The sequence below is a fragment of the Schistocerca nitens genome, chromosome 3, assembly GCF_023898315.1.
Source record: "Schistocerca nitens isolate TAMUIC-IGC-003100 chromosome 3, iqSchNite1.1, whole genome shotgun sequence".
NCBI classification, from domain to species: domain Eukaryota; kingdom Metazoa; phylum Arthropoda; class Insecta; order Orthoptera; family Acrididae; genus Schistocerca; species Schistocerca nitens.
In genome coordinates this window covers 750,043,897-750,070,199 of record NC_064616.1, presented here as the reverse complement: position 1 = coordinate 750,070,199, position 26,303 = coordinate 750,043,897, and the positions used below count along the sequence as shown (strand labels likewise).

The window sequence follows — 26,303 nt, the reverse complement described above, 5'->3', positions numbered from 1 at the left end:
AGACGGAATATTTCTCAGTATTACATACGACACCTATGTGGTACTTAAATGATATATTGTTATGCAGTAAATTTTATATGAAATTTAGGTATCTTGTCCACATTTCATTCTCAACATTGTGGCAACTAAAATCGACCATACGGAAAGTATACGCTATGGACTTTTACCTCTGCAAACTCTTCAAAATTTCGTGCAATGGTTTACTACATTTCATGCCGCACAATAATTGCGTTGAACATCGAAACAAAATTAAGTCATTTATGGGAGGAAAGTATCAGTCAAGAAGACGTGTAAAAATCAAATTTTTGGGCCAAATAGTTTTTGTGAAATCAAATGATAAGTGTGTCAAAGCAGTGGGAACACCATTTGTCTGCACAGGCGAGCAGTGCAGTGATGACAAAATCATGCACAGAGCGGAATGCGGGGAGCACGTGTCTGCAGCAGCGAAAGGGTTAATGAAGAGACAAAGCACTAGAAATTTAAAAAAATTGCATTCAAACGAATAAAATTCGTGAAGCAAGGCACTTCAATATTGTTTTTAAATAAAGAAAATTTCACGCACCGCACAAGGTTCGATCTCATAACCTTTCGCTTAGCAGCCTAACACCTTAACCATTTCGCTAACATAGCTCATCTGATGACATAACTCCATGAGGACTCTTAACAAGTCAGGCAAAATACTGACAAACACTGTTGGTATGACCATGAATTACTCACGCTTCGTCGAAGTACAATAGGAAATAAACAATTACCGCTGTTCTTTATTGCGAAAAAGCGGTTCGTGAGATTGATACAAACACCTTTCCTTGCTATCGCCTGAATTAGGAGTCTTATTGCTTGTTTGGTTTAATTAATTAATAGAATATGAAGCAATTGGTATAAAGAATATTTTTTCCAAACTTCCTATAAAAGAAAGTTTGCTATCAAGACATTGCTTTTGTTCTATTACTTTATTTTTGACTGAACGTTTCTAAAACTGAAGACACTCGTCCGTGCTCTGCACTGCAGTCGAGACCTGGCAATGTTGTTCTCTGGTCATTGGCTGATTGTGTTTTGTGAAGTCAGATGCGCAGAACGAACCTAATCTCGGCCGCCAACATAAATGACGCGCACTTTAGTAAGGAAGCAAAGGACCATCTCAGCATACAAGTTGTTTGTCATGGGGGGAAAATCAGCTCCTTTGGGTTTTTGGACAGCTATAATATCCACACAAACAAAATCAAAACTACTTGCACATACTAGGTAGCTAAATGTTAAACACAGGAAATTCCAAAGAAGAAGTTGGTTTATGAAATTTCTACTTATTGTACATCCTTTTCTTGTTATTCTTGTCAAGAATCTTAATATTTAAATAGTTATCCACATGAGGTCAACATACCTTGGCTGAATTTGGAATCAGATTAATTAGATTGCCAAGAATAATTTCTGCAAAGTGGTCAAACTTCGAGCCTAGCTGTTGAGACATAAAAGCTATTGTGCAGCACGCTTCTCTCACAACCTGAGACCTGTAACATTCAGAATGATGTTATAGTAAGATATCATTTCTAACACATAATTAAAGCATTTGCAGGATCTCAAACCTGTAGTAGCAATGTTTAAATATTGAAATGTGTGATATATTTCTACCGACATGTAATAACAGACTGTGTATTGTACCAAAAACACATTGGTATAACAAACTAGGACTGCAGAGTCTGCGACATAATTCCTAAATACATGTGAAGGATTAAGTTCCTCTTGACACAAATGGTGTACACCAATAAAATTTCGGAATCTATGCTGAACACAGACTGTACAGATACTTAACAGTTCCTATCTTGTTAATAAAAATTCATGAAATTTAGAAAACTGTAACTGCCTTTCTTTTTACTATGACCTCTTTCTCTGACATTCCCTGAAACAGGCCAAATACAATGTACAGGTTTCAAACAATACCAGTCCATATTATCATGCCAGTAATGCTACTGCACATTCGCACAAGTAGGGAAGCAATGTAATTAACACATTTACCTTAGCACTCATATTTTAAAATACTGAAGGAAGAGAATACTTAAATAAATCAATTATGTGCAATTTTTAATAATAATAATAATAACTGTCTTCACGTAACTCATTTAAGTCATTTCCATTTAAAATTAAATTACTAGAAAGAATGTGCTGAACACATGTTGATTAACTATAAATCTGCCATTTCTCACCCATCAGCACCTGGGTATAATCATGACATACAGATATACAATTTGTCAATTTTACCAGGTATGCTATTTGTTAATTTTACCGGATCTACTATTTGTCAATTTTGCATGCATAATACATCTACAATCCATTTCAGTGCATAAGGAACTATACATCTTAGATCCATTCTTCTAATAGTGTTCTTATTTCATCTCACTTGGTTTTCATGCAGTGCATAAACCGAGAGAGTGCACTCTAATGTGTCAACTACCAAGGCCTTGCTCTAATTTCTTCATTTTCTTGAAACAAGTAGATGTTGACGTGCTTCAGAGATTTTAGTATGCTTTAACCAAAACACTTCCCTAGTACTTATTAGGAACATTGTCTCCAAAATGCCAATTTTTTCAACTTTTTTTTTCATTTTTTCATTCAGGCCCACACGGAGACATGTCGGATGGCACCTAAGAGCCGTCACTCAGCAGATGCTACCAAGTGGCAGCTGCACCAGATGCAAAAATCGTCAACGTACAACACCAAGCAGATGCCCAACAGAGATTAGAAGTCCATTGATGGCTATGAGGAAGAGTGTGACACTTAGCACAGAACCCAGTGAGATACCATTCTCCAGACTGTTAGGGGCACTGCGTGAAGTGCCAACTCGAACTCTGAAGAGCTGGTGAGATAAAAATTCATGGATAAAAATCAGAAGGGGCCCACGGAAGCCACAGTCATGGAGGGTAACTAAAATGTGATGGCACCAAGCCACGTTGTATGCCTTATGTAGGTCAAAGAAACCGCGACAAGGTGCTGGTGGTTAGTAAAAGCCTGTCGGATGGTTGTTTCCAATCTGAGTAAATGGTCAGTTGGAGATCGTCCTGCACAAAAGCCACACTGATATGGGAACAAAAGGCCCTGAGATTCGAGTACCCAATATAATCTGAAGCTAACCATCTTCTCAAGCCATTTACATATGTCAGACGTTGGCTTCTTCCTGGGCTTAAGGACAGGGATAACAGTACAGTCTCGTAATTGTGACGGAAAAACACCCGTGAGCCAAATGCGGTTGAAGATCTTCAGGAGATGTTGCCTCTGAGGAGTGTCCAAGTGTTGGATCACCTGGTTGTGGATGGAATCCGGCCCTGGGGCCATGTCTTGTGAAGAGGTTAGAGCCTGCAAGAATACCCATTCAGTGAAGGGTTCATTATAGGGCCAGCGTGGTGCGGGCTGGAACATAGGTGGGTCTGTTAAAACTCTGCATTTCTGCCGGAGAGAGGTAGGAGGATAGGAAGAGGACACCGGTGCCATCGCAAAGTGTGTCGGGAGCTGTTCTGCAAGGAACAATGGATCAGTGCACAGAACACCTTGGAGGTTAAGACCCTGGACAGCTGACTGTCACTAGCCGCCCTGAAGGCTACGGAGCTTTGACCAAACCTGTGATGAAGAGGCATACATGCCCAGGGAGGAAACACAGCGCTCCCAGCATTCCTTTTTACTCTGCTTAATAAGGTAACGAGCCTTAGCATGGAGACACTTAAAAGTGAGAAGGTCGGTCTGTGCAAGGTGTCGTTTTAATTGCTGCAGCGCCCGTCGGTGGTCCTGGACAGCGACTGCAACATCCTGGGTCCACCACGGTACCAGTCGACTACGAAGGGGGTCTGTGGATAGGGGGATAGCAGTGCCAGTAGCACAAAGATAATGGCAGGGATGCCTTGCACAACTGCACCAATGGAATTCAAGAGGGAGGTGTCAAAGTGCACAGCAGACATATATAAAAGCCAATTGGCCCTGTAGAATGCCCAACGTGGGGGCCTGTCTGCCTGACGGCAGCAGGGGAACAATAGAATCACCAGAAAAAGTTGTCACTGTCACAAAGGTCAACATGGGATGACCAATGTAGGGAAGCCACGAGAGCATAGGAGGAGATGATGAGATTGATAGCAATAAAGGTGCCATGAGCTGCACTGAAGGGGAACCGTCATTGAGGGGACACAAATCGAAGTCCATAATAAGCTGGTCAATTAAGAGACCCTACCCATTGAAGTGGCACCCCCCACCCACAGTGGGTGGTGGACATTGAAGTCCAAGAGGAGAAACAGGGGCAGTTGCTGGAGTAAGGTAGACAGTTCAATGTAAGGAAGTGATCTGCCTGGAGGGGGGTCCGGTCCGGCACACAGTTTTAACCTGCCAGGAAGTTTCATATCAGTGCACACTCAGCTGCAGAGTGAAATCTCATTCTGGAAACATCACCCAGGCTGTGGCTAAGCCATGTCTCCGCAATATTCTTTCTTTCAGGAGTGCTAGTTCTGCAAGGTTTGCAGGAGAGCTTCTGTGAAGTTTGGAAAGTAGGAGACGAGGTACTGGCAGAAGTAAAGCTGTGAGGACGGGGCGTGAGTCGTGCTTGGGTAACTCAGGTGGCAGAGCACTTGCCAGCGAAAGGCAAAGGTCCCAAGTTCGAGTCTCGGTCTGCCACACAGTTTTAACTTGCCAGGAAGTTTCATATCAGCGCACACTCTTCTGTAGAGTGAAAATCTCATTCTGGCATTCTTTACAGTCATTTTTTTTTTTCTTTCTCACTGGACCACACAACATCCATGAAGACTCTTTCAGTGCCAAAGGCACACTTTATTTTTCTGCTTTCTTAACTGTTAATATTGAATGTATGTCTAGTTACTGCAATATTTACACTAGCAGTATTATCACTGTTACTGAGTATCATCACAAGCTTTTCTACGTTATTATTTCATCATATACACTTTGTCTACTTTGTTTCCCAAAGAAGATTAGGGTTCAACATCCTATCAGTGGCAAGGTTAGTAAAAATGGTGCACAACTTTGGATAGGGTTTAGACAGCAAAAGAAATCAGAAGTGTCCATTTCAAAATACCCAGTTCGGCATGTGCCTTAAGAAATTAGTAGTGCCCATATCAAAAGACCCATTCTGGCATTTGCATTAAGTGATTTTGGGAAATTTGCCATGGCTGTTTCAATAAAATTTTCCAGTACTCAAATGATTCAGGAACCAAGAACAACCTAAATCTGAATGGTTGGTTGGGGATTTGAATCCTGCTCTTTCCACATGCAAGTTCTATGCCTTAAGGACCGAGTCCCGTGGCTCAGTGTGTTTCAATGTTTGTACTTTACATTCCCCTATCTACTCTTCCTATTCAATAAACTCCAACATTTCATTAACAATCCAATACTTCTCAATAATTCATTCACATGTTCAGTAACATGGCCCAAAGGCCCAAATACACTAACAAAATTATCACAGCAATAAGGTAGCCATGAACAGCTTCATTCATGAAATGTGTGTCACAGAATTTCTGATACACAATTTTGTTGAAGCACTGATTTACTGAGCAGCCAAAAAACTATTAATATCACTCTCACAATTCCACGCAGAATCATTAACAGTTCTCTTGTTTATCAAAAAGTGACATCTCAGAGCTTGAGAGAAACCTGCACTACAGAGAGAAATTTAAAAAGAACAAAGTTTAAGTACTAACCTCAGATCTTTCAAAACTCCTAAAAATGGTGTCTCCATTAAACGTAAGTGTTTGAAAAATTCCTCATGCTTAGCAGCTCCAGTAATTACAACAGATCGTAGTTTTTTCAACTGAAATACACAAAAGTTTTTACTTATTTTAAAAAATCAATTTAAGAAATCAATTTTATTAACACTTATAATCCTAATCATCACATTACTAACCGCCTCAACACGTTTTGACCAATCATTATTTGGATCATTAATGATGTCAGTTATTTTAGTTAGCTCTTCTTCCAATTCTCGCAAAGTGAAAATTGTGGCTGGTTGAACTTCTTCAAAAACTCTCACAAAATGCTCCTCATCCACTGCTCCCGCTGTTGCTGTAATTGTGTAAAAAAGATTTAGTTAGTATCTCTAATCCATCTAAATTTTGAATAGGGCCTGTGCACAGGTATACCCTCTGATAAATATCACTGCTGATTTCAAACACTGGAAAATACAGGGTCGAATATTAACAATAACAGGAACAGATAGATTGCTACTCACTACAAACATGACATGTTGAGTTACACACAGGTGCGACAAAAAGACCCTTACACATTAGCTTTTGGCTAAAGCCTTCTTCAGATAAGGAAAACAAACAAACACACACACACACACACACACACACACACACACACACACACACAATAACCAGTACGGGCTGGTCTCTGCATGCCATACATGGTGGCCATGTATGCATGAGGTGTGCTTGATTGTGTGAATCAGTGTGTGTGTGTGTGTGTGTGTGTGTGTGTGTGTGTGTGTGTTTCCTATTCTGATGAAGGCTTTGGCAAAAGCTAATGCGTAAGTGTCCTTTCATTGTGCCTGTCTATAACTCAATGCATCATCTTTACGGCCAGTAGCAATCTATCTTTTCCTTATACCACTGCTCATTTTTCACTTTATCATAATTATTGTGAGCCATATCATTACAAAACTGCACAAATATCTTCTCATTTGCTCTCTCTTCAGTAATGTATATAACTTCCATCATCAAACTACATGACTAAATTGGACTAAAAGCTTAAGTTTAATGCTATGTGATATGTGAACTCTGTGGAAGTAGCTTTCTTCTATAAGCTGCCAATTTTGTTATATCATGGATCCCTAACCATGAAGAGTTCATTTGTCTTCAACTATGGCTGAACACTCCAGCCTCAGTATAACATGACAGCATTAACCCTCCATGCATCTCTCTCTGCACGACTAAACATTATTTAGAGATGATCTATTTTTGGCATTGTGTTTGTGCTGGATAACTGTCTCTAATCAAAACTGGTCGCACCATCAAAAAATTGAACATCAACTTGATGTGTTACATGATGTCATTTTTACCACTGCTGTGGAACACAGTCAACATAAAATACCACAAATAACTGTTGTATTGTCCAATAATGACAGATACAGTATTCCCAAACTCTTGTGTTGTCATTGCTCAAGGTATGACCCAAGCCATGAGGGAGTCACATAAAAAGTATTATAATAAATAAAGAGAGACCTGTAAGACATATTACTGTAAAATATGAGCTAAATCACATACCTTTTTTACTGCCTTGAGTTCCTGATGAAGAAAATCGGGACATATTTCTTGAAGCATTTGTTAACATGCAATGCAGAACAAAAACTGTGTTAAGGATGTGAGTAATGGACATAACATACATGCAAAATTGTGAAAGGGATTAATTACGGTGCAGTCATTTTACAAATATTGAAGATACATACAAAGCATTAATGGTACAAGCACACAAGCAAGTACACAGACATAGGAAGTGGATAATATCATTTTCAAACAAACATATGCTCTATTATTTGGCAGGTCTATCCATAAGTGGCAGTCAAATGAAAATGAGACAGATGGAAAGTAGTAAGTAATTTCTTTATTATTTCAAAAGTAATCACTGTAACATTTAATACTTTTATCCCACTGTCAGACAAGATGGTCAATGCTTCTGTGGAAAAATGTCTGCAATTTCCCACGGAACAATTTTCGTACCCAGGCATTGCACTGTTACGTCTGAAGCAACTTGATAGCCACGAATGTCTTCTTCATGGTTTCAAAAGTATGGAAATTGGTTGGGGAGACGTTGGGACTGTATGGATGATGTGTATGAACTTCCCAGTGAAATTTCTGCAGTATAGTCAAAACAAAATTGGCAAAACATTGGTGGACATTACCCTGCAACACAGCCATGCCCTCCATCAACATTCTTAGGCGTTTGGACTCGATAGTCTGATTCACGTTTTTGCAGTGTCCATTTACCACGGTAGGAGGGCATTCACATGCTTCCATTGTTGGTTCTGACACTCTCTGGCTCAAAATAATGACATGTTTCACCACCTCTGACAGTGTGGGACAGGACACAATATTCTTCACTGTGATACTGTTCCAAGTGCTGCAGTGATATAGAAATTCTGCTCAACTTCTGCTACTCTGTTAGGCTGTGGGGAACCAGCTGCACACAGATTTTCCAGAACTTCAGATGCTCTGTCATGATGGTGTGAGCAGTACTGTGACTGATGCCCAGCACGAGGCAAATATCTAACACCCTCTGGCGTTGGTCATTTGTGACGGAACACCCACTGCAGTAATGACGTGAGCAGTAATGATATGATGAGCCAGTCCTGGAAGACTGCTATTTTTCAATGACACCCAACCTCCTCAAAAATGTTTATTCAATGCAATCACACGTGCACGTGACGTACTGTGTTTGTCATATACAGCACTCATTCAGGCATGAATTTCCCTTCCTGACAATCCTTCTGCAGTAAAAAACTGCACCTTGCTGTTCCTCTCTCCCAGAATCCATAGAAAAGTCAAACACACATTCAATTCATTGGCCTCACGTCAAGCATGTTTAACAGACAAATGGCACAGAGGTGAGCATCACCCTGTTCTTTCCTGACTGCCAATGGAGGGCACTCCCACGCACACAGCTACCTGCACTACCAATGTGCACACTATGCTCATTTTGATTTGACTTCCCCTTATATATGAAGCAATAATGAGTAATCAGCAATGTGAAACAGATGGATTGTTGGGTAGTCTTCAAGGGTATAATGTCTGTGGCAGGAAAGAATGGTTGATTGCATTAGAAGTAATAGCCCTTTAAATTGTTACTAGCCATTATTAATGTGTTCAAGATTTTTGCAGGGATCTGTGGTTAAGCAAAGGATCTTTGTACTTGTCAGCACCACCCACATTCCAATGCATAAGAGTGATTTCAGTAAAACCATACCATGATATTCAAAGAAATTAATAATTTTTGCCTACATGTAATGTTCTGCATGAATGCAGAAAAAATAATATGAACTGATGATTTATTTAACTAATATTTTATATTTACGGGTAAGACTGCTTTTATAACTATAATATACACAGAAATGCATTATAAACAAATACAGAAGCAGGCCACATTTAAATATGAGAAAGATGACAATGTTTGCAGACTGTTATTAATAAGCTAATTAATGACCCACTGAAGACTTAAAAAAAAAAAAAAAAAAACGTCAGGGATCAAACTAAATAGCAAACATAAAATAGTTAAAGCAATATTCAGTATCTTGCATTCTGCAGTATAAACTGCCCTTAAGTACTTATTTTATCTGTATTGCCACAAAACAATATTTTTCCTCATCTGTTAATGGAACAGACACATACTCAAAACTAAAGGTATGAACATACCTTTTAAAAGGGCTAACAAACCAACATTTTTCAGTTAAGTTTACCAGAGCATGAGCAGAGTACGCTTTTGGCTGCTGTTAATCAGTGGTAACAGATTACACTGATATTCATTGAACCTGTGACTGTTTCTAGAATAAATAACACAGTAAAGACAGCAACCAGTCAGTAGATAATGATCATTTTACTTTTAAAAACCAGTTTCAAATGTTTTACTTATCTTCAGTGGCTTATACGGTTTATCTCACATTTGTAGCAACTTTGGAAAGCACTGAAATGGTCTGGGGAGACATGCTTCCAAGGTAAAGTACATAAAATTGAAGCACATGTTTAAGGCAAAATCTTGTCTCCACTAAATCTACATCTGTACTCTGCAAGCCACCATATGGTGCAGGGTGCATGGTGAAGCATACCTTGTATCACTGCTAGGCATCTTCTATTTGTGGTCCCTATGTGAAATGTATGCTGTCAGCAGTACACTCATTCTGCTGTCAGCCACAAATGCCAGTTACCTGAATTTTGTCAACAGTGTCTCACAAAAAGAGTGTTGTTCTCCCTCCAGTGATCACCATTTGAATTCACAGAGTATTTCTGTAACACTCAGATGCTGAGTGAACCGGCTGATAACATTATCTAGTAGCATGCCTCTAATAACTTTAATGTCTTTCTTTAATCCTACCTGGTAGCAGCTCCCAACACCTGACTACTATTCCAGAAAGAACTGCACAAGTGTTCTGCATGCTCTCTCTTCCACGGATAAGCTACACTTTCCTAAATTCTCCAAATAAACTAAAGTCAGCCATTCACCTTCTCTACAACTGACCTTACATGATACGTCCATTTCAAGCCGCTTTGCAACATTACACCTACATATTTAAACAACATGACTGTGTCAAGCAACACACCATTAATACTGTATTCTAACATTACAGGATGTTTTTCTTACTCATATGCACTCATTCACATTCTTCCATGTGTCAAGCAAGCTACCACACATTACACTAAACAGAAATTCTGTCTCTCGCTACAGCCACTCAATAATGATCCTTTCTCATATGCTACAATGCTATTAGCAGTCACAGATTGTTGCTCACCCTATCAATTGTAGTGTGTGTGTGTGTGTGTGTGTGTGTGTGTGTGTGTGTGTGTGTGTCCTTGGAGATCTTGAGGGTGAAGGGTTGAGAGCATTCTCACTCTCCCTGGCAGCATGATGTCAAAATGGACATAAAAATGATGCTGAAACTGATATAAAATATGATGTTGGAACTGACATAAAACATGATGATGAAACTGCTGACACAAAAAGATTTCATGTCATCAACACCTTGTACCCCACAACATATTCAACTCTAAAAGGAAGTATAACACACAACATCATTATGCACACCTTTGGACAGCATATTACGGACAGATGAACAGTGAAGCACTGAGACATCTACTAGGCAGACCTCAAAACCCAACTTTTCAAGAGACATAAATTGTATAAATATGTTGCAATAGTTCATGTACTGTAATGTGTTAATATTAACAGGGGAATGATAAGGACGGAAGTTCAAGACAGGCAGCAGTTTAAGCAAGCTACAAGGGTGGTTTCAAATGTTCTCGGAACACAATAGAAAAAAGAAAAAAAAAAGAAAAAAAAAAGTACTTTTATCACTGAAACTTTTTTTTTTATTTTTCAATGTAGTCTCCTTGTACATTAATGCACTTTGTCCAATGATGTTCCAGAGCCTTAATCCCATAATGAAAATGAGTTTCCTCCAGGCCTGCGAAATAGTTGTCAACTCCTGCTATCAATTCTTCATTTGAAGTTAACCTTCATCTAAGGCGGAGGATCGGCATGTTTCCACTGCTTTGACTGTTGTTTTGTGTCTGGGGCATAGTAGTGCACCCAAGCTTCATCTGTGACCACAAACTGGCACAAAAATTCTTGTTTGTTTCTCCTAAAATGGGCCAAACATTGTTCCGATATGTCCATTCTCAAGATTTTTTGATCCAGCGTCAAGAGTCATGGCACCAATCTTCCAGATAATTTTTTTTCATTTCTAATTCTTCAGTTAAAATGTGATATACCCTTTCAGATGACATCTGGAAAGCATGAACAATATCATGCACTTTCAATCGACAGTCCTCCATGACCATTTTATGAACTTTTGCAATAACTTGTGGCGTAGTGACACATCTCGCTGACCACTGCACAGATCATCATCTAAGCTCTCCCGACCAAATTTAAATTCATTTGTTCACATGGTAACAGTTGAATATAAAGGAGCCGAGTCCCCCAGTGTATTCTGGAAATCAGCATGAATGTCCTTTGCTTTCATGCCTTTCTTTACGAAGTACTTAATCACTGCTCGAATCTCGATTTTTTCCATCTTCGCACATCACCACACGGGAACAACAACAGAGCCACGTCACCACCACAGCGCTCTTCCAAGAGCCCTGACAGTAAGAACTGTGGCTGTTGCACATGGAAGCTGATGGAACTGGCCAGCACCTGCATTGGTCACAGTCTAAAGACTTTTGGCTGCTGCCCTGAACTGCAGTAGCATTGAAGCATCAGCAGAGAAAGATGTGTTACCTTTGGCGTCTCTAGCAACACCTGGAATCTTTGATGTTGTAATGCCTTCCAATACACCTGACCTGATTGGTTCACACTCACCTAAGGGTGTATGGCAAATAGTGGCAAGGCTGCGTATTCCTGGACAGAAGGCAAAAGTGGGTAGTAGCAATACGGTTGTCTCCTTATGCCTTTAAAAACAGATGTGAAGCCTTGAAGCCTCGCTCACTAGTGAGAGAACACTTGGGACTGAGTCTGATCTCTCTGAAGATTCTAGACAGGTACAGAGGATGAATTTGCCAGGTATTGGGGACTCAAACATTAAGCATGTGATGGAACCCCTCAAGCAAAAAGGAGGCAGGTTGAGAAGGGAGACCAGTGTTGATTGGGGGGGGGGGGGGGTTCTTGTCCAAGATGTGAAGGAGGCCCAGCCAGCAGCTACTGAGAGAGGAAATCATTCACGTTTCCAAAATGCACACAAGTATAAGCCTGTGTCACTGATGTTAATTTGTTGTAGAATTTTGAAACAAGTTTTATTCTTGTATATTATGATCTTGCCAGAGACCAAAATATCCTTCAAGCCATGATTTCGAGAAACCTAGCTCACATCATCTACAAGACTCAGAAACCTGTAAACTACTGGCACCCACATTGACAAAGTGTTTCTCGAGCTCCAGAAGGCATTCATTACAGTTCTGTACTGTCAGTCAATAAACAGCATATGGAACAAGGATCATCTTTGTTATTGAACTGAAGAGTTCCTAGCAAATAAAACACAGCACAGTCACGGTAAAGCAATATGAGAACACAAAAAGAAATCTGTAATATAACACATACAGAACATTCAACGAAAGAATGTCTACTATCAAGATACTACTAAGAAAGAATAATCAAAACCAATATGTTTCATGAAATACGTAACATGCTGTACATAAGAACGACAAGTACAGATTATTCTTCAATTATATCTTATGCATGGTTTATCAGCCAAACAACTCTGCAGACATTATAGGGCACTAGAAAGCCATAGGTTAAGTCATCTATTTCTGAATCTCCGCTTCTACTTTATTTACTGTCTACTAATTTGACCACTATATGCTCATGCAGATTTCAGAGAGATCTGGTACCAACCCACCCACCCATTCCCCAAATGTATTTATTTCCTTACCCCCATTTTTCTTCTGGTTCTGCCTGGAAGTGACAGATTACTGAAGGTCTGTAGCCCTCTTTTTTATGCGGTGAGTAATACCAATCATGTACCCTAAGGATACAGTTATAAGAGTTTGAACCCACTAATGTCATTAAATGGGCAGACACAAGCACTTCAATTGAATTTCACATATTGTAAAACCAAGCAACAAAATAAAATGCGGAAATACTCACCACCCTTGCTTAATGAAATTTCACAGAAACTGTAATAATTTAAATCCATAGTTTACATTCTTTCATGCAGTCTGAATTTCATAAACTTAATGAGAATTAACATAATTACATAATACTGTACTGCGTTATGCAGCTGTAAGCAGCTTAAATTCCTGACCTGCCAGGGAAACCTACAATAAGTTCTTCCTGGGGCAGTCAACACACGTAAAAACATGCAACACAACATTCTTATTGTTTAAGTATCAAATTTATGCTGCATAATTTTTAAGCTACTTTTTTTTTTAAAGCCAAACTCATGTATTTCTTTTTTATCCAATAACTTGTCCCACTTCTGTAGCATTAATTTATTTTTACTGCTGTTTTCTGTGATACTCGTGCAGCAAACGTTTTCCCTTCCCTCACTTACCTGGCTTGTGTATTTGTTGCAGTATAAAGTCATAAACCTACCATCAGTATGAGCCATGTGACAACTACTTGGTGGACAATGATGTCTACTGGACTTTTGCATACACTACGGTCTTACATAATATTCATGCTCATGCATGTTTTCTAATGATATTTGCACACCTTCCATTTGGTCATTGCCTGAGTCATTTTCTTACCACTTGTAAATCTTCAAATAGTTTTCTCGCTAAATATGTCTGCCTGGATACATGTCCCATCCAATCCCATTTCAATTTCATTACTGTCATTATCACATCTTTCACTTCCGTCTGGCCTCTGATAAATATTGTTTTTCTCTCTCTTCCAGTAGTCCCCGAAAAGCATATCTCCATTATTTGTCAAGCAACCCTCAATTTTTGAATATTTTTCATTTAAAGTGCTTGTCTCTCTACTGAAGTCGCAACTGGTAATATTATATTATGAATTTTCAATATTAAATAAACCATAAACTTTATTTTGAAAACTGTTTATTTACCAAAAGCACTCACGGCTTCTGCTTTATTTCTACTGCTGTCCGTTCAGTCACCATCTTTAAGTGCTCTAATTACAACTATTCATCAACTGGTTCTGTGACTCCACTGTTTGTGTGCACATTTTTCTTCTTGATTTGATGACTATACTTCATTATAGACCAATTAGACCGACTTTTGGACTTGTTCTATTCACTAATGAATCTTATATGCACTAGAGGCAAACAGCATAAAGTCATAAGTGGAAAAAAAAGGAGGAGGAGGTGGTGGTTCATGGACCTTCCATTCACATGCAGTCCTTAACCTCAACTATATATATAACTAAAATAGTTAATATAGATAGTAGTTATTATCATACAGGAAGGTGGAAGCAACTGCTGACAAATGAAAGTTGAGACAACAACGTGCAAATTACAGAAGAAGGGACATGATGCTGAATCAGGCAGAACAAATTAAATGCACCCAACAAATATTTAACTGGTGATATAGACCAGCACCAGCACCACCAAGAATTAGGCCTTTTAGCCTGTTTTGTCTCAGAATTATTCATGCCACATCTTTGGGGACATTTAACGTTCCTCTTGCCAGTTGGGTTATACTGCATTGCAGCTTCAGTTAGCCTATCATTAAACATATGTTGGACATGGTCATTCTGTCTTCTTTCTTTCTTTTTTTCCCATGTGTTCAATGTTTAGTTCTTGTCTAATATAGGATTTATTTTATGGTCCAACAATGAATATACCACTACAAAGTGAAGGACCTTCCTGTCTGATGATTCATTTCAATGTAATTGATCAGATGTTAGGATCCAACATTCACTACCATACAGCAGCAAAGGCAACACTATTACTTTGTATGGTTTAATTAGTGTTTCTTTCCGTATGTTATGTTGTAATGAAGATTGTATAGTTCCAAAGCATTGTCTGAATCTGGCCAATTTTAGCTCTGCATCATCTGGATACAACAACATGGTACAGATAAACATCAAGTGGTAATAAGTACAGCAATCAGTCGCAAATAATGTTTATTGCAAATCCAGATTTTGATCACTGTGTGGCCATCTTCAGTGTTTAAACACATACAAAAAAACCATTACAATAAGGTGACATGCATCCTTTAGTATATGTTCAGTTGTATAAGTTTTACTTGTGAGTTAATAATAAAATACATAACAGCAGATATCACTTAAAACATTACGACCATTTATACATAAACACAGTCCCAACTGGACTGTCAATGTCAAAGACTGAGTTCACACTGAGGCTGCTGGCTTCCATGTATGTCATATCAGTTTGCAGTGTCCTCTACATATATGATGGATTGCCAAAATATATTAACTAAAAAAAGTCTCTGATGTTTTAAAGTTACACATACATGATAGTGACTGTGTAAGGTGACAAGTGGCATCAGTTACTGCTGTACATTTTTAGTTACATATAGTTTAAAAATACAGTAAGTCCTATCCAAAAGATCTATATTAATAAATTTATTTAAACAGTGTTAAATCCGAAGTGTTAATAACTTACCCATATAATTACATCAACACCATTTATAACAACATAGTGAACAAATGGCAAAAAGAAAATAGTTTCAATGTAGTGGACAACAGTAATAAAAAGTGTATTTGTTTACCACACTATGATAAAATTAGCGACAGGATAACCTCGTTTTTAGAAAAAGAAAAGTAAATGTGGTATTTTGTACCACAAGTAAACTGGGTAGTATTTTAAAAACAGTATGGAAAAAAGAAATGTTTTCCATAGATCAGACACCGACAGAAGTGGATGTCCCAACTGCGATGTTTGCTATGTGGGACAAAATGATAAACGGCTTGAAGCCAGCTTTGGCAAACATGTCACATTTTTTTCAAAAGAGGTGGCAGAAAAATCTAATCTCTCCGCAAGTTTGAAATTTTTAATATCAGGCACTATCTTGTGGGACACTGCTTAACCCTTTAACTGCTCTGGATGTGTTAACGCGCACGCCTTTGTACCTGTCCCTGTCTGCTCTGGACGTGTTTACACGCGCCACCAGTCCTTCTACCTGGCACACGTCCAGAGCACACAGGGACAGGTACAAAGGCACGCACGTTAAAAGGACCAGTGCAGTTAAATGGTTAATTAGCAGGGGGCCACAAAACGTTTCCATTTTTGGAAATTATTTAAAAATCATGGGATTCAGATACCATGAGAGACTTCCAACAGACACATTGATCTGGCAGTAACGAACTATTTACGATTAAACTAATCCTAGATTGCACATGAGTACATAGTTTCGGTGGCAAATATATTACCCACAATTATACATGGTGTATCTGGAAGTTTATTAGTTTTAACACTGAACTGCATAAATTATAATGTATTTTTATGTGAAAACTGCGTGAAAGGACATTATAAAGCAGAAAAATGTTGGGTCCGTTCGAAATAAAGCTGCTAGTCCAATAGCTTATAACACCATTTTTGTCTAACCTAATTCCTGTAGCTGCACTTAAAATTTGACAAATAAACTTATTGGTGTGTGTCTTCTGGATAAGATTTGCTGTAATTTTAAACTATAAGTAATTGTAAAAATGTACAATGATAACTGATGCCACTGGTTAGTACACACTGTCACCACCATATATGTATAACTGCAAAACATTTTCACTTACACAGAGAGAGAGAGAGAGAGAGAGAGAGAGAGAGAGAGAGAGAGGTTGCAAATTACACTTTTTTTATTCACTCAATTACTAGTTTAAGGTCGGGATCCATTTTCAAATCATCATAACATAGTCAAAAATGGTGTTTCCAAAAATGCAAAAACTATGTAAAAAATGTGCAAACACACTGCTCATTTGCATATTTTTGACATAGCTTTTGCATTTTCGGAATTACCAATTTTGACTATGTTACGATGATTTGAAAGTGAGTTCTGGCCAGACACTAGTTATCGAGTTATTAAAAAAATTGAGATTTGCAACTTTGGCTGGTTTTTTGTTGCACCAATTAACAGAAGTTTCTGGCCTACAATTATTACAGCATGCTGAAAGTTCGTAAATTGGCCACTATTGTTAGTTACAACTGCCAGTTTGTTTTATGTATGTGCATGAGTTTTTAAAAAAGTATAAAATAAGAAATAAAATAACAAAACATGTGATTGTAAAATAAAGTCCATATAGTTAAGCAATGCCATGTAGTGGGCGCTGTAAACTGGTACGAAATAACAAGAAGCCAATGGCCTCAGTGTGAATTCAACCTTTGACATGGATGGACCAGTTGGGACTAATGTAATATTTTAACTTACATCTGCTAATACAAACTTTATTACTGACTCACACTTAATACTTATATAACTGTACACATAATAAGGTATGCACATTACCTTATTTTAACTTGTTCCTTATATGTTCTTTAGCATTGAAGATGGCCACACACTGAGTAAAATCTGAATTTGCAATAAACATTATTTGCAACTGATTGCTGTACTTTTTACCAGCACTGCAGTCAGCAATCCATACAACAGCACTACGTACCCGTGTCCTCTGGCTACCCACAACAGCATAATGGAAACATAGACCATGCATGTATTTGTTTGTACTTATTTAAAATGGTTCAGTTAGCTGAAAAACCTGTCAGGTGGGAAATATATGCCATGATTCCTTTCCTGCCTTTGAAAGACAGGTAAATTGTCAAAATGAATTAGTTTATTAATAATGTTTATGGAGGAAACTTACAGAGTGATTGGCTTGTAAGAAAAGAGGATAAATCATTCAAAGATGGCCATACTAATGGTCATGTTGAGGTGAAAAGTGGGTAACTATCTGTTGCTGCTGAAGACTTGGTACAGAACGTTTATGCATAAGTTCTAGAAAACAGAAAATTAATATTTTTATCCTTTTCTAATGAGCTTCCACAAGTTTCAAAAAGAGATATTTATGAAATTCTTACAAAACACTTAAACTACTAGTTGTGTTCCTGCATAGATCCCGAAAATGCTGAGTGAGGTGTATAAATCCATTTGAGCAGCCTGTGCATTGAATTTCCCTGTGCAAACTGTAACAATGATGGTGAATGTTAAGGATGAGTTGTCGCTGAAGCGTTTGTGTAGTCTGCAGTTCTCACCCCTATTTCATAATAGGAGTAATCTGCTTCTATCAACAGCAGAATTCAAAAACATCAAATAATGTTAAGAGTGTCTTTGAGTGTGTTTTTCTTGCTCAGTAACAACCAGAAATACTTACAGCGACAATAATATTTCAACATGCACTTAATTTTAATTGACATTGGTGAGTTTGGCCGTGAGCGAAAGATGTCTGCCACTTACACCAAGAGCAGAATGGTATGTTGCGTGGCCACTGCGAGATTAGTAGAAGGGAGGGGGGAATATTTCATTGTTTGGCTCCAAGTGCTGACAACTCACAAGGGTGCACAACTAGCACTGATCAACAGCTATCGTATAAATGCCAAACTGAAGGAACACGGATTCATGAACATGGATTATATAGACAGTCATCTTCAAATGTAATACATGATTGTAGCAAGTAATATGAAATCAAACTATGGATGATGCAATACAATGTAATGGGTAAAAGAAACATGACATTCCAAATGTTCAGTAAACATTTGTGATTGTGTCTCATATTGCAATTACTGTTATTAATTAAGGTAACATACTAATTTATGTAGGTTAGCAACTAACAGTAAGATTGGTAGGGGAAAGTTTGGTAAAGTGGCCAGAACAGGAAAAGTGGCCATTGGATATTTACGCTCGGAACAGCACTGCTGCCTGTCGAGAACTGGTCACATTAGTTCAAAAATACACTGCCATTGTTGTTAGTGAGATTGGCAGAGGATGTGTGTTCCATTATTTCTGATTAAAAACTTTTTCGTTTATGAGTTGCCTGAGGTAACATAATTCATTTCATCATTTTTACTACCTCACCTTGTATGGAGAGCAATAATTTTTAACACTATCAACGTTTAAACAACACCTTTTTGCCTGCAAACATAGTTCCTTGTTATTTATTTCAGTTTGATAGTTTCTTCTGTGGATCGCTAATGCCAACATGGCATCCAATCGGAAAAGTTTCCACACTACTTGTCAGGAAAAGTGGCCAAGTTTTCTACCCCAATAGGAGTTGGTTACTCCCAATAAAACATGCATAATACAAATGATAAAACCTGAATCCTTTTATATACAAAGCTCTCAGCCAACATGTCTGTTCTGTTGTATTTGGCCTAACACAAAAGTGTGACTGAAGACAGTCTGCTGCACCCAACTGGTTTTCTTTCATACACTAGGGCATGAAGATGCCTACAATTTGCACCAAGAAATCAGAAAAACAGACCTTGGACTCTGTTGCGATGGTGCTGTCCACGGTACCCGTTTAGGTATGGAAAACTGGCCACGTGTAATACATGTAGTTCCAACATATTATTTTCTTTTTCACTTGAAAGTATTTGGTGTGATACCTTATAATACGTAGAGTCAAAATGGGTAGATGGTTAGCTATTAATAACTATGGTTTGGTGAAAATTGAAATTGTCTTTACGTGGCCATTTTACCCCCCTCCCCCATGCAGCCCAAGGTGTAGTCCTACGATGTCAATAATCGCTCTTAAGCAAAGCTATTTGACGCCTACTGATAGAGAGGATCTGATACTTTACCTGATAAGATATTTACAGGATAGGCAATTCTGCAAAAATACATCAACCAATGTTTCACATGTAGTGTTATTTCTGACACTATAAATGCTGAGTAACATCTAGACAAATGGCAACTATGGGAGCACTGTAGACTAAATCCACTCCACAGCTGGTTTGGCCAATGAGTGTGAGGGTACTGTGGTGTCACCGCCAGACACCACACTTGCTAGGTGGTAGCTTAAATCGGCCGCGGTCCATTAGTACATGTCGGACCCGCGTGTCGCCACTGTCAGGATCGCAGATCGAGCGCCACCACACGGCAGGTCTCGAGAGACGGACTAGTACTCGCCCCAGTTGTACGGACGACATTGCTAGCGACTACACGTACGAAGCCTTTCTCTCAATTGCCGAGAGACAGCTTGTTGGTCCACTTCTGGCCCTTATGCAAGCTGTTATTCAGCTTGGCACTGATTGATAGAGTTGTTGGATGTCCTTCTGAGGAATATTGTGCCTAATTCTCTTCAATTGGCACATTAGATTGTCAAAACAGCAAGATGGTTGAAGAGCCCTGTCCATAATGTTCCCAATGTTCTGAACTGAGAAGAGATCCAGTGACCTTGCTAGCCAAGGTAGGGTTAGGTAAGCATGAAGACAAGCAGTAGAAACTCTCTTCAAGTGTGAGTGGGCATTATCTTGCTAAAATGTAAACTGTCTTGCCATGAAAGGCAAATAAACAGGGCGTAGAATATAGTCAACGTACCACTGTGCTGTATGGGTGTCATGGATGACAACCGAAGGGGACCTGCTATGAAGAGAAATTGTACTCCAGGCCATCACTCCTGGTTGTCAGACTGCATATTGGGTGACAGGTTAGTTTCCTACCACTTTCAGGGGTGTCTCCAAGACATGTCTTTGATGATCATCGGGGCTAATTCGAGGTAGGACTCATCACTGAAGACAATTCTACTCCAGTCACTGAAATTCTAGGTTGAAGATGTGTCTGGAGACGTCCCAGACAGCACTGGGATACCTATCCGACTGCACATGGCCTGTCAACCACATTTTGTTGTCCTTCATACAAGCCATTCTGGAGTTACATTTCGGAGAGATAATGCCTGCCTGCAAACAGTGAGAGTTTCTACGGCTCATCTTCATGCTTAACACACCCTTCCTTGGTCAGCAAGCCCGCCGGATCTCTCCCAACTGAGAATCCTTGGAGCATTGTAGGCAGGACCCTCCAACCAGCTCAAGACTTTAGCAATCTAACGCGTCAATTGCAATGTATACGGTTCAGTCACATTAATGTGAGCACCGACTGAGTTCTACATCACAATGCTATAAACACTAACGCACAACTGGTGACAGCACTGGAAGTGGACAGTACATAAAGTGTGTCTGGGGATGCAAAAAACAGTGCACTTTTTCTTGTAATGTGAAAACTGAGTGCTTTATTTGATGTGCGAAAGGGCATGATCATTGGCTTTCATCCCAGGGATGGAAGCATTTCCGAAATGGCTAATATTGTAAACACTCTGTGTTCCACTGTGGTTAAAGTATACCATACATGGCAAAATGGCACTATCCAAAACTGGAGTTGAGGCAACCAAGGGATATAGTTGACGGGGTTGAGTGACACCTGCATAGATGTGTATGGGTGAACCGATGTCCAACTGTTGATCAACTGATCACCCACCATCTGAAAGCAAACAACCTGCAACTAGGAGGAAGCATTACTGTCTGAGGAATATTTTGTAGAATTCCCTGGGTGATCTTGTCATACTGGGAGGCACAATGGGTCAACACAAGTACGCATCTATCTCTGGAAACCATGTCCGCCCCTACATGCAGTTTGTTTTTTCTTGGCACGATAGGATTTACCAACAGGACAATGCAATGTGTGACACAGCTCTCAGAGACCGTGCACGGTTCCAAGAACACCAGGATGAGGTTACCATCCCCACTCATGCTGTTTATGCCACAGATCCTCAGCCAAGAAACCTACCGCAGCTGACCACAGCACTGTAGAATTCTCCGTATTCCTGTTGGTAGCTTCCAGAATCTCACTGACTCTCTTCGTTCACGTCTCGCAGTGGTATGCGCTACAAAAGGTGGTTATTCGGGCTTTTGACAGGTGGTCACATTAATGTGACTTGACAACACAGATCTCATATCCACACTTGTACGACTGTACTACCTCACTGCACTTGGTTTGCACATTTGGCTATGCACTGGATGGACCAAAGGAGTTATTATTGGTTATAAGGGTACATGCTTATTGTGGGTCATTTGCTTGTGCTCCGTGATGGAATTAGAAATTCTGTATTATACTTTCGCTGGCCTAGTATATCTCAATAAAACTCAATAGTAAGTATACAAAATCCTTCCCCCTTAAACTGGTGCACAGTGGCAGAACTGGTACAAGTAGCAAAGGATTGTGAGTACCCTTAATATTGTCTCAAGGTGACAGTAGGGGAAGTCCGGTACTCAGGAACAACGGGTATTGGGGCCAAACGTTTGGTGACAATGGGTGGCAAGAGCTGATGCAACAACTGTTGGGGGAAATGATTGACCTCCCCTGGTTCATCACTTATCACTGCTGGTTGTAACCTCAACAAGGTGGATCTACAGCACAGGCACTGAGATAGTACATATGATGAGCTAACGGATTAGTTGAGATACCTTGGCCAGGTTGGTATTGCATTAACTAGAATGTGGTAGTATAGACTTAGGCCAGCTGTAGTGCTGGTCTACTGTAGCTACTCGGTTGGGCCTGACATGATTGTATCAGGGGTATGTAATCCCTTACTTGTCATAGCTCCAACTGATTTTAGTGTCGCACAAGTTGCTCCTGTCAGGCCACCACCTTGAACATAGGAAACCCTTACAGCCAATAATGACTCCTTTGGTCCATCCAATGTATAGCCAAATGTGCAAACCAAGTGCAGTGAGGTAGTACAGTCATATAAGTGTGGATATGAGCTCTGTGTTTGCTGAGTAAGGTGTCTTGACAGCTGTGCCAGGGTAAAATCTCAGCTGTGTGGAGAGGTGTAATGATGAGAAGCAGGTAAGCGTGTCATAGCTTCCTTGGAGGCTACTGTCGTTGTCATCAATTTATTAGTGTGGGCTGTAAATATTCAGACCAGTCACTCCACCCTGGAGATAGACACTGACTGAAAAGTGATGATCTGAGGTGTATTGCTGTTGCTTTAACAAAAGGGCATAATTTACCAGATGAACTGCAGGTCGTTATCTGATACTACGCTGTGCGTCATCCTCTCAACAGTGAACATGGTTGGCAATGCCCCAATTGTAACTATGGCTTCCTTTGATTACATTCCAGGCAATGTATGGAAAATTAAAGAGCATGTCCCCAACAAATAATCACAAAACCAATTTGTACCTGCTCTCATGAATGATTTGGAGTAGAACTGGTGGGAGGAAATTGCCTTGCTGGTGCTGACCAGTTTTTTGTGCGTAGTTTGCAGGGCCAGGCTGCATGTTCAATATCAACATCAATGTCTGGTCAACATCAATCATGATTTTCCAATGACTTCATCCTATATATCCCATGGTGTGCCTCATCTAGTATTAGGAGTTTGGTTTGAACCACAACCCAGGATGAGGGTTGTTTGTAATCCAGTGAGGGAAACAAAGTAGTCTGTTGTACACGGTGGTGGTGGTGGTGGTGGTGGTTAGTGTTTAACGTCCCGTCGACAACGAGGTCATTAGAGACGGAGCGCAAGCTCGGGTTAGGGAAGGATTGGGAAGGAAATCGGCCGTGCCCTTTCAAAGGAATCATCCCGGCATTTGCCTGAAACGATTTAGGGAAATCACGGAAAACCTAAATCAGGATGGCCGGAGACGGGATTGAACCGTCGTCCTCCCGAATGCGAGTCCAGTGTGCTAACCACTGCGCCACCTCGCTCAGTGTCTGTTGTACAAGATTCGTAACTTCACAAAGGTGCCTCACCCAACTACGGTACACATCATTAGCTACTTTTCTTAGAAGTAGGTCCTGATCTGTCAAATTTGGCACTTGCTGGGCTATTGCCAGAAATTTTTCTAGTGGGTCTCAGATGTTTTCGTTAAACTGAAAACAAAGTCATAATCGGGACCAGTGGAAAATGTGATAAGTTGTCAGTATTGGCATATAGAAAAGTACGCCTGTAGTGGACCTCACAGTAGTAACTGCTTAAACCAAGGCGACCAATTAAGTTATTGTGCTGGTATGTCTGCATCTGGGCCTTACAGTAAAATTAATGTAATAAGGATTAATTTGGTCCAGTAAAAAAGAAGCATTAAGTTTTTTTTACATGACAGCAGACTTCAAACATTTCTGTAATTTTGAAAAAGCTGCCAGGCGATTAGTATACTACATAAATTTAAGCCGATAGGAAGAGTACAAAATATGTGTGGCCCATGGAATGAATTTGCCGAAATTGTTTATTTTACCCAATACCAACCGGAGTTCTTCAAAATTTGAAGGAGTAGAGAGATCATTAACTTAATCAACAAGGGCTGATGTAGGTCAGAGACCGTCTCTGTTTAGTATGTAGCCATAATGGACACATCAGAAAAAAGTTACATTCTCTCTTTTTGCATCTGAATTCAATCTCTGTAAGTTCACAAAATAGTTGTAAATTTTTGAGATGTTGCTTGCAAATAGCCCCTGTGTGGATGATGTAGTCAACATAATTCGCGGCTTGTGGCACCAACATATCATATCATAGCTGCTGCAAGTATCTCTGGAATATCACGGTAGCATTTGCAGATGCAAATGGAAACCTATTTAAGTGTATATTCAACATGGTCAAATCAATCCGAACACTTAATGATTCCACATAACTGTTTTTAGTGAATGTTTTGCAGGAAAAAGGTTACTTAGAGAGCTCAAACCAAGAACTGCTGATAAATCAACAAATGAAACAGCTTGTTCCTTCATGGAAATTCCACATTCAATTGTACAGTTAGGTACAAACTGTGACTTGGTCAACTTTGAATTTCGTGTAGCTGTAGAGAAAATATTAAATGAAGTGCCTTGTGAACATTAACATGTCACATATCACACCATGTGAGATTTAACGTGACAGAATGAAAAGTTCTAGGAGAGGATTTTGTGATGTCATTTTGGCCTGTACAGGAGTATTTGTGCTACGGCACTGGTAGGTGTGTGGAATCAGTGCATATAAGAGGGTTATCCTTTGTGTACTTGCATACAAATTGCATAGAAGAAGATTCCAGCAGGAACACATTCAGACACTTCTTCATTCCATGCCACAACATGCAGTGCACACAGTTTCTGCAGCAAACTAGAATCTAAAACTCGAGAGATCATGAACAGTTACTTAATCCCAATCATTTTTCTATTTTCATAGCCATAATTTTTGGTAAACTAATTTCAGTATAATCATCCTTCACAGTGGTGGAATTTTCAGAAACATTATTATATATGTTAATTACACTAAGTTTGATTTGTCTTTGTAGGTGGTTCAGTACTGTTCTGTCTAAAATTCATTTGTACTCCACAATGTTTGCAACATTTCACTAAAATGAAGACTGACACAACATTCCAATGCTGAAATGGTTCACAGCTACAAAAAATGGCTCGGCCCATTCCTTTCCAGCTCAATCAAAATACATAATTCAGAAAACATTAATTAGTAATAGTAAAGAAGTATATATACTTTCTCTGATAAAGTTGTCAACAGATGTAATAAGCCACAAAGTTTTAAGTCCACAACACTAAAAGTTCTAATTCAGCTATAAGAATGTTTTTCATAGATATTTCAGACCATAATTTAAAGTATGCCTATTTGTTGACTACAAATACAGATAACTCTGACCATTGACTTTTTAAATATTTATTTATTTCCTCAAACTACTTTTTGAGACTAATGAGGAATGCACGAGTTGTGTATTTATTTTCATAGCATGATGCTGGATACTGGCTTGCAGCAGTATGGGCAGTGATGTACTTAATATCGACCTGGAAGTTTCCATTTTAATTACATACTGACCACACAATTAACTTTATACTGCAAACAGTGACTGTCATATAAATCTACCAGTATCTCTTGTACAACTGCTATACGGAAATGAACATATATATTAAAAGTGACTGGTCACAGTTACCTGTATTTATTTTAAAATAACACAGTAATTTCTTCTAAAATGTCCATATATGACAAACGTAATCTTAATACGCCTCATAAATGTTTCTACACTTGCAACTGGGCAAAATCACTGTTGTTTTAATATGAAATAACTTGTATGATTTCAAAATAATGGAAATGATGCACACTACTTTACATTTAATATCTTGTACAGTTATTCACATTTGTTACACCTTGCATACATCCACAGACAGTAAACAGTACACAGTACACAATAGTGATGAGAAATTTGAATAACATTAATTCTACACTAATCAAGCCTACTC

At 39.1% G+C, this 26,303-nt stretch overlaps 1 protein-coding gene across 6 annotated transcripts in view; it reads right to left on the bottom strand.

Moving 5' to 3' along the window:
- LOC126248748 (CLIP-associating protein 1-A) overlaps positions 1–26,303 on the bottom strand; it is a 275,249-nt gene that overhangs the window by 177,917 nt on the left and 71,029 nt on the right. For 4 of the 6 annotated variants that reach the window (XM_049950080.1, XM_049950082.1, XM_049950081.1 and 1 more), the window contains exons 11-14: positions 7,245–7,265; positions 5,885–6,042; positions 5,682–5,791; positions 1,379–1,505 (exon numbers count right to left, since the gene is read on the bottom strand). In XM_049950080.1, coding sequence (XP_049806037.1) covers positions 1,379–1,505; positions 5,682–5,791; positions 5,885–6,042; positions 7,245–7,265 — 416 coding nt within the window. The remainder of the gene's footprint in view (positions 1–1,378; positions 1,506–5,681; positions 5,792–5,884; positions 6,043–7,244; positions 7,266–26,303) is intronic. The other 2 variants (XM_049950084.1, XM_049950085.1) reach the window with 1 other exon arrangement.